The sequence below is a fragment of the Myotis lucifugus genome, unplaced genomic scaffold (genome assembly GCF_000147115.1).
Source record: "Myotis lucifugus unplaced genomic scaffold, Myoluc2.0 scaffold_5484, whole genome shotgun sequence".
Lineage (NCBI taxonomy): Eukaryota > Metazoa > Chordata > Mammalia > Chiroptera > Vespertilionidae > Myotis > Myotis lucifugus.
The window spans coordinates 1-9849 of NW_005876532.1; the positions used below are offsets into that span (position 1 = coordinate 1).

The 9849-nt window shown below is 61.5% G+C and overlaps 1 protein-coding gene across 1 annotated transcript; it reads right to left on the reverse strand.

Moving 5' to 3' along the window:
• Nucleotides 1–6: 6 nt before the first annotated feature.
• Nucleotides 7–9635, reverse strand: GET4 (golgi to ER traffic protein 4; the record flags this gene model as incomplete). Its single annotated transcript, XM_023749313.1, has 8 exons — nucleotides 9600–9635; nucleotides 4417–4495; nucleotides 4157–4238; nucleotides 3654–3803; nucleotides 2002–2140; nucleotides 1577–1612; nucleotides 525–665; nucleotides 7–38 (listed from the first exon to the last, which is right to left on the reverse strand). Coding segments are annotated over exons 2-8 (655 nt in total), but the record flags the coding sequence as incomplete, so codon positions are not given.
• Between the last annotated feature and the right edge of the window lie 214 nt (nucleotides 9636–9849).

A 9849-nucleotide genomic window follows, 5' to 3' on the forward strand; every position in this document is an offset into this window, starting at 1 on the left:
ACTGCTCACACAGCACCGTGAACACGGTCAGCTTCCCCCTGAAACCGGACGCAGGGCTCCGCTCTGGTCTCCAGACACCGGGGGACAGAAAGGCCCCCTCCCTCCCCCACGCAGACGCCTGCACACTCACAGCCCCACACCCACTCCCCGACTCTCACACACACACCCACATACCCCTGCACACGCTCACACATCTATGCACTCACACCCTCACACACACGCTCCCACACACGCTCACACATCTGTGCACTCACACCCTCACACACACGCTCCCACACACGCTCACACATCTGTGCACACTCACTCACACACACACCCACATACCCCTGCACACGCTCACACATCTATGCACTCACACCCTCACATACACGCTCCCACACACGCTCACACATCTGTGCACACTCACTCACACACACACCCACATACCCCTGCACACGCTCACACATCTATGCACTCACACCCTCACACACACGCTCCCACACACGCTCACACACCTGTGCACACTCACTCACTCACTCACTCACCCGTCCAGGGCCAACAGCAGGAACCAGATGAAGTTGAGCAGCGGCTGCACGAACGGAGGGCCGTCCTCGATGGACGGGTGCTTCTGGGTGTACGTCGTGAACACCACGGACGCACTGCTTTTGTTTTTTAAACAGAGGAACCTGGAAACGAACGAGCACCTCCCGTCAGGGAACAGGCCTGTCGCCCACGGGGGGCTGTGGGCCCTCTCCCAGGCCGCGGCCCCCACGGCACAGAGGACTCACACTCCGAGCCTGCTGAGCCCTGTGCTCAGCAGCCGCCCCGTGAGCAGCCTGGGCTTTAGGCTTCACAGCTGAAGGGAGTAGCGAGTGGGAGGCGACAGGGGCCAATGGTCCGAGGGCCCAGGGAGGACGTCTCCGCGGCGGGCGGGCGGGCGGCCCAAAGTGCATGGGGCAGGGTCACGTTTTTTAAGGCACAAAGGGGGCTCCATGAGAAGGGGCTCGAGACCCTCTACGCCAGTGGTTCTCAACCTTCCTAATCAACCTTCCTAATGCCACGACCCTTTAATACAGTTCCTCATGTTGTGGTGACCCCCAATTTCATTGTTAACATAATTAAAGCATAGTGCATAGTGATTCATCACAAAAACAATATGTAATTATATATGTGATTTCCGATGGTCTTAGGCGACCCCGGTGAAAGGGTCGTTCGACCCCCAAAGGGGTGGCGACCCACAGGTTGAGAACCGCTGCTCTACGCAGAGCCACGCCCAGTCCAGAGGTGCCTGCGCAGTGAGCGGGATGGAGAAACCTCCCCACTGCCGGCCAGGAATGGGGGCCTGACGTGCGGCAGGACCTTCAATCACCCCCGCCCCAGCGCCTGGCCACACGCAGGTGTTTATGGGAGGAATGACATGTCACCCACGGAAGGCAGAGCGCCTGGAGCCGGGCGGCCCTGCTGACGGTGGGTGCCGGCCCCATGTGGCCGAGTGGGACCCTGCACCTCTCTCTTCGATGCAGAAACATCTGGAGAGGCCAGCACAGCCTCTGAAAAAGCCTCTGAAAGCAGGTTCACATCACAAGACGCGACTTACAATCTGCTAATCACACGTCCTGCAAAAAACAGCTGCCTGACACCAAAAAAATCAAAAGCATGAGACAATGGGGGAGGGGACAAGACAAAAAACAAAACAAAAAACCAATGGTAACATAAGAATCTTCTATATTATAAAAACCCAGTGGCCCTAACACCATAACAACCAAAGGCCCGCACGGGTGGGCGGGACTGTGAGCGTGGGAGGTGCTGGTGGGCGGGGTCACGCGATTTTGTGCGCGGGACTTCTAGTGTTCGTATAAAATACAAGACCTACTTCTCACTGCTCAACTGGAATGTTACAGAAGCCCCAGACTGGGACGGCTCCTGAGAGCTGGGAGGGGCGCAGTCTGTGCAGGGCCCAGTGGGGGTGTCATGTGATTCCAGGGCCCGTGGGAGCAGGGCTGACGGCGTGCGGACACCTACTGCAGGACGGCCTGGGCCACGAACATGTCCACCTCGCTGCGGAAGCCGCGGGACGTGGAGTACTCCACCAGCATGTTGGCGCAGCCCTCCCCGTCGGCCGAGTGCAGGAAGTGGTACCGGGACTCGCAGTAGTTCTGCTCTGCAAAGGGAGAGGCTGTCACTGCGAGGCACACAGGCTGGAGGGGATTCCGAGCATCCACTCGGGCAGAATCAGGAAGTCCCTGAGCCCCAGGCCTGGGACGGACCCTGTGCAGCGATGGCCACATGGTCTGTCAGCCCAGGCTCTGCAGGTGGCCCTCAGCCCAGCCTCCGACAGCTGTGGGGACTGAGGGAGGGGCCCCTGCTGGACTGTGCCTGTCTCCCCGTGGTCTGAGCAGGACATACGAGGCCTGTGTCCTGGTTTCAAGCCGTTATTACTACTACACACACGTGCCCACAGCTCTCAGCCCAGGGCTGAGTCTGCGCCGTGCACGCTACTTCGCAGCCATAGAGGCAGGGGCGGCCGGCGGCCTGGCATCGCCTCGGGGGGCCCACAGACATAGGCAGGGAGATGGTGCCAAATAAATGCTGCTGGCAACACAGGTCTGATTGGGTGACTCCACCTGGCCCTGCAGACGGCCCATTCCCGAGGACAAGGCGGGAGCAGGGCCCGCCCGGGAGGGGCTGGCAGGACGGGCGAGGGCTCCTGACACTACAGCAACGAGACCAGACAGGGCTCCAGGCAGAGGCTTGCGGGTGGAGACAGACAGGCTGTGAGTGAGGACCGAGCACCCAGACAGGACCCGGGGGACAGGGACATCAGGCCGAGGCCCTGGACAGGAGGAACTGGCCACGAGCGCTGGGCACAGGCTGAGTCTGGAGAAGGAGGCGCCCACAGGGAGCGAGAGGCCGTGAGGAGGGAGCCTGCGGCCATCTTAGCCCACAGCGTCTGTGGCTTCTTCTCCGCCCGTTCCTTTCCGGCTGCAGCTGTCCAGTCCCACACGCAGCCAGCAGGGCTGGTTCCCGGGCCTCCAAGGCTCACCCGCCCGTCAGCACAGCTGCCTCCGGCCTGCACCTCTGAGTTCCTGTCTTCACACACATAGGCTGGGCCCCTCCGCACCCACTCTGGGCGTCCGTGCGGACAGGAGCGCATGTGTCCCCAGGTACAGGCAGGGCATGAGGGGTGAGTGAGGCGGGTGCACCAACCGCACACGGCTCACAAGGCTGGGGCGCGCCCTCTGACCCCCGCGAGGAGCCGCACTCAGGAGGGTGCTTCCCGCCGGCCTCTCCCTGCGCCCGAGCAGACCGGAGCCAGGACGCGCACTGGACACTGAGCAGAAGGCGGGCAGTGCGAGGAGAACAGCCCGTATGGGTGGGGAGCGTGTCCCCAACAGGAGGCCCGTGGTGGGAGGCGGGTCTACGGGGACCTGGCAGGGGAGGAAGGGCCAGGCCCAGTGGCCACCTCCCAGGTCACTCCAGCCTCATGCCTCAGGGCTGCCCCTCAGCTAGATGGTGACCAAAGGGTGGCGGCCTGTGCGGTACGGCCTTAGCTCAGGGACAGGGAACCCCGGTTCTCGTTGGTCAGACGGGAGCTCATGACGACAGACAAGCAGAAGCCGCGGGCGCACAGGGGTCCCTGCCCTGCCCTCCCAGCCCACATGCACCAGACCTACCTCTCCACAGGGTGAGGGCCAGCAGCTGGTGCAGCCGGGGGTGGCCCAGCCGCCCGGAGCCCCCGCTGGACCACTTCAGGGCCCTGGACACAAAGGCCACTCGCTCCGGAGAGTTCGGGTCCATCAGACTAAATAGTTTAGCCAGATTTTCTGAAAACGAGAGAGAGACCCCTGTTCAGGGGCGGGCACCCCGACTCAGAGCCTACAGTGCCCCTAGGGTTATCAGACACAACACGACCACTTCCCAGGCAGCTGGTAGCCCCTGGCGGGTCCTGCTGGACCCCCCTCCCCCCCCACCCGGGCCCAGTGCTGCCAGAGCACACTGCCGTGCCCAGAGGAGCCCGCCCGGCATGGGAGCACAGCTGGGGGGCAGAGGCTGCTGCAGGAGCCCCTGGGACAGCACAGTGGCCTCCTGTGTGGGTGCGTGTGCAGGGGCTGTGACGGGAGGCACCAGCCCTGAAACACACAGGAAAGGAACCTCGAGCACCATGAGAAAGCCTCACCCAGCAGCTCATCGGCCACCTCCACATCCGCCTTCTCCAGCGACTCCAAGACCAGCATGGACAGGTCCGCGGCACTGTTTTGCTATAAAACATGGAAACAGACAAGAATCACGTGGTTAGAGAGAGAGCTCTGTGTTGGGAGGACACAGCCCCGCAGCCCAGATGACAGACGGCAGCCTGGGCTCGAGGCCCCCGGCCCACAGACCATGCCCGCCCCGCCCGGCCCCGCCCGCGGAGGAGGCCCCGCGGCCCCTGCTCACCTGGCCGTGGCTGAAGAAGAGCAGCGCCCCGGAGCACATGAGCTCGCGGGCCTCGGCGTGCTTGCTCTGCGACATGTACCTGCAGCGGAGCAGAGCCAGTCAGGGCCCCAGCAGCCCACAGGGGGCGGGAGGCGGAGGCCAAGAGCACGGGGAGCGGATGAGGCGGGCAGGGCCCTCCCACAGCCGTTTCCTGAGGTCTCCCCACCGGGTCCTGGCGCTCTGCCCTGCCCGCTGCACAGAGCCCCTGCGGTCAGCGACGGGGCCTCGGGACAGCAGACCGGGCGCCCTGCGGCCTCGTGCCTGGGCCATCATCAGGGACTCAGGCCCAGGGTTGTCAGAAGGGACCAGCAAAAGGTGGGTGACACCCCCTCACCCATTAGGGCAGAACCAAAGGCCAGGACGGCACACAGGACGAGGGACGATGCCCACCGTGGCTGCGCCGGCGTTCTCAGCGTGCCCTCCCTTCCCACGGGAGGCACCGCCACCCCTGGTCCTGTGTGGGCGCCCCGCTCAGAACGCATGGTCACCAAGGACAGGACCTGGGCTGGCGGGGGAGGGGCAGTGCCGTCAGCGCCTGGCAGGGCCTGGAGCAGACGGCTGGACGGGACAGGTCCGTCCGCACCAACAGTGTCCAGGGCAGGAGAACAGCCTGAGGAGCGCAGGGGGCAGGTCGGCACGTGCGGGCGGCGCCCGGAGCACCTGGCTGTCGGGGGCCTCGGTGACCACAGGGGGAGCACAGCCAGGAACCCGCCTGCGGCCACACAGCCCTGGGTGCAGAGGCCAGGCCGCGGCTTCCCTTCCACCAGGGGGAGCGATGACGGGCTGTCCCCACCACCACAGAAAAGGTCTGCCCTTCAGCGAGGCCCACAAGCAGACCCAGAACACACCCGTCCCGCCAGCAGCAGGCCGGCGGCTCGGCCCGGGGACTCGCACGAGACCCTGCACCAGTGCAGGTCGTCGCACGGCCGGTTTCTGCCTCAGCACTGCTGACAGAGGTGAGCCCGTCACACACGCGCACATGTACACACACGTATGCACACACACATGGCCTGGTCCTCCAGACAGCACCCACAGCTCCACCTGCATGGACCCCAGGGCCAGCACACCAGCTGCCTCGGTTCCTCATGACACACGCTGGGCCCTTCCATCTCAGGGAGCAGAGGTAAGAAACATCTCAGGAACCCACACCAGCGAAAAACAAGCCCGAAGGCAGGGAGCCCCTGTTCCTGGGCAGTGGAGCCAGCTTTCCGGGTGGGGTGGGTGGGGAGGATGGGAGCAGCAGGCTTCAAACCCTCCCCCCAGGCAGCCGCTCCCCTGACCACAGGGACCCCCACCCTGCCCGGGAGGTGCAGGCGCCCCGGTATCACCACACCTTGTGTACAGCGCCATCTACTGGCAAACAGAAGAACTACCTGTGATCGCCCACCGGCTGATCGATAAAACCCAGCAGGGCCCCTGGAGACAGGTCCGTGATGGCGAACCTTCTGAGCTCGGCGGGTCAGCATTTCGAAAAGCCCTAACTTAACTCTGGTGCCGTGTCACATATAGAAATTTTTTGATATTTGCAACCATAGTAAAACAAAGACATATTTTTGATATTTATTTTATATATTTAAATGCCATTTAACAAAAATCAACCAAAAAGATGAGTTCGTGTGTCACCTGACACGCGTGTCATAGGTTCGCCATCACTGAGACAGGTGCTCACCACCTGCCACCAGCGAGAAGTACAGCCACGAAACACCACGAACAACGCGACAGGCGACACAGGAAACGAGAGTCTCCAGACCAGGTTCAAAGTCACACAGAGAACCCACAGCAGCCACCACGAAGCAGAGAACCCACAGCAGCCACCACGAAGCAGACGCAGAGCAGCCCAACGCGCACAGTGAGCACCTGACCCCAGAGACGGACACTATGAAGAGGGACAGACAGACACTCTGGACGGAGGCCTCCAATGAGAAGGCCGCCCAGGGCGATGGGACAGAGCCGACCCCCTGGGAGAATCAGGGCTGGAGGACAGACAGACAGACAAGACTCCACGGGAGAGGGGAGCTCTCCACTCCATCCGGAAGGGAAAGGCAACCTGGGATAGTGGGTATGGGGGGGGGGGGCTCCCAGGATAGTCAAGGCAGGAAGTAACAAGACACATTGTAAAAACTGTCAAAAGTTAGTGACAAAACCGAGGTCTCAAGGCGGCCGGGGAGCCAGTCCCCAGAGGAAACCCTAGGTCCCAGGTTTCTGGCCGAGAGCAGCCGGGAGGGAGCGGAGGGTGCACTCAGCACAGAGAGAAGCACCAGCCAGACCACCGTCCAGAGCATCACCAGACGCAGGGGAAACAGGCTCCAGGGCGAGCGGCACGGCTTCTGCCAGAAGCCGAAGGTGACAGACGACAGAACAGGGTGTTGGGCACTTAATCAGCATAAAAGTGAAAGGGAATTAAAACGGCCACAGCTGGCGCTCCCTCCGAGCCGCCCGGCCTCCCCACCGGCCCCAGGCCCCTTCGCATCGGCGTCCTTGCTCCCGGCTCTAGGGCCCTTCCTTGGCCTCTGTAACTTGGTCCCTAAGCCCATTTCTTTTAGGAATTACGTTTTCTACCGCTATGATTCACCCCACAAATGTCCTCTTACAGTTTAAAAAACTACAGCTGCTTCCATTTAGTCACGGAGAACAGCACAGAGAATGTGACAAAAATGCCTAGAAAGGGAGGAGGGGACGCACAAACCTGTCGGGCAGATGGAGATAAGGAGCTACCGACAGAACAGGGACGGCTTTATCGGAGACCAACAGCCAGAGCCGAGGCATGAAACACGAAGCAGAGAGAACAGAATGACGTCAGAAAACCACCACCTGAGCCGGCGACAGGGCTGCCAGAAAAGGAGGTAAGTCACCAGCCAGCACTGGTCCCGGAGGTGGACGGAGGGCTCGCATCTCCAGGCTCAGAGCAGCCGATGGACCCAGAACTAGACCCACCCCAGCTCCAGAGACGACAGACTGGGGGAAGGGGACGCTGGCACCCAGCACGCGGTCGGGAAGGAAGCAGGTGCCGCCATGCTTACGTCAGACAGAATCAATGTCAGGTCTAGAAAGGTAACAAGAGACAAAGATGGACATCTTACCCTGAGAAAGGGCGAGCCATCAACGAACAACACTCGCTCTGTATGTGCCCGACGTAGGAGCCAGAACACACGAGCAGCGAACAGTCGTGCGAGCAGCACGCAGTAGGAGGCTCTCCTCTAACACCTCCCACACGTCCGAGCACCCACACAGGGAGATCGAGGGACGCTCCGTTCAAAAGCACATGAAGGGACGGTCGACACCGCTGATGAGGAAATTCAAACCAACCCCCCAGGACCAGCTCCCACCTGTCAGAAAGGCGGCCGTCAAGACAAGAAAGAACAAGCCCCGGCCGGGCGTGGAGCACAGCGCCTGCCCACACTGGTGGGGTGTAAACTGGTGCAGCCACCGTGGAAAACAGCACGTTTCCTCAAAAATTTAAAAGCAGAGTGACCACATGACCCGGCCACCCCTCTTGGGGGTGTTTACCCAAAGGATATGGAAGCATCGGTTCAAAGACACGCGCACCCGTGCCCACTGCAGCGGGACCTGCAGCAGCCCAAGACACGGAAGCTGCCCACGTGCCCGTCGTGGGGAGCTTGTTGAAGCAGCTGGGGGCTGGCGGCTCCTGGTTTAGAGCGTCGTCCCCATACAGCAATGTTGGGGTTCAATCCCCGGTCAGGCCCATAAAGAGTCAACCAATCAGTGCATAAATAAGTGGAACAACAAATCCACGTCTCTCTCTAAAATCAATATAAAGAAATTAACAAAAAGCTGTGATGCATATATACAACGGAGTATTACTCAGCAATAAGACGAGTGAAGTCTTACCCTTTGTGACAACACGGATGGACACACCTGAAGCGATTATACTAAGTGACGTCATTCAGACAGACAGACAGACAGACAGGCCCCATGTGATTTCTCTCACATGTGGAATCTAAAAATGAAGGGAACAAAACGGAAACAAACTCGCAGATACAGAGAACTAGGGCCTGCTGCCCAGGAGAGGGTGTGGGGGGAACTGGGCGAAGGAGACCAGACTCGGTGGAGACCTCGCTATGGCGCTCACAGATGCCAAATTATAATGGTGCGCACCTGTTACCTCAACAAATTCTATGGCCCTGGCCAGTCTGGTTCAGTGGATAGAGCGTCAGCCTGCGGACTGAAGGGTCCCGGGTTTGATTCTGGTCAAGGGCACAGGCTCAGGTTGCGGGCTTGATCCCCAGTGGGGGGCGGGCGGGAGGCAGCCGATCCATGATTCTCTCTCAGCATTGATGTTTCTCTCTCTCTCTCTCCCTTCCTCTCTAAAAAAATCAATTAAAGAAAATCACTGTGTCAAGTCTCAGCTGACCCCGCCCCCTGAGTTCCCCGACCCCCAGAACACAGCCGCCAGCCTCAGCTGCTCCGCGGGGAAAGCTCAGGTTACCCAGGGGGTAGCAGAGAATGTGTATTTTAAGGCTTCCTTTAAAAAAATTTCTTCATTTGGTTTAAGAGGCAAAACAGGTCACAGGCCACAATCAACCATCAACGCCAACCCGGAAAGGCGCAGGGGCCGGGGCCCTGACTGCAGGCCCCAGGGAGGAGGCCCTGGAGGCGGTGGCGCGGCCTCGGGCGACGGTCCCTTCCTGCCCCCGGAGCGACTTAAGTGACTTAGCAGATGCCTGACGCCCGGGACAGCTGCTGCCGCCGTGGGTGGGACGGAGCCAAGCACTGAGGCTCGGCCTCCAGGAGCCCGCGGCCATGCCCACTCCTGTGGACACAGCCCCACGTGCTGCCCACCTGCCGGGCTGCCCGATCCCCCGCTCTCTGCTCCTCTAGCTGCGGGGGGTCATCCACCCGGTGGGTGCGGGGCAGCCAGGTGCAATCCACCTGCACAGGGGGTGCCACCCGCGTGGGAGAGGCAGGAACATGGTGAATCCACAGCGATCATGCTGGTGAGTCAGTGTCAGGTAGATCCCTGGGAAAGTGCAGAGGCCATGGCGCCGGGAGCAGGGGAGCAACTAGAGGCATCGCTCCAGGGGGTGCGCTTCCAGGGTTGGTGCTTCGAGGGGGTGCTTGGGGGTGGTGCTTCGGGGGTGCGCTTCAGGGGCGGTGCTTCAGGGGGTGTGCATGTGGACACTCACCCGCTGGCACTGATGTGAGTATAAGTGTAACGTACATGTGCGAGTATCTGTAGGAAGGCGGCCTGAGCCTGAGCTGCGTCCCGTGGGCAGGGGCGCCTCCGGTGACCCCGGGGAAGCCAGGCTCCGGGCACAAGGTCAGGCGCGGGGCAGAGGCGGAGGCCAGGCCCGGTGGAGGCCGGGCGGGGAGGGCCTGCCTGCTCCCCCCAGGCCGTCGGGATGGACCCTGGACCCAGGCCTCGCCGCACCGAGC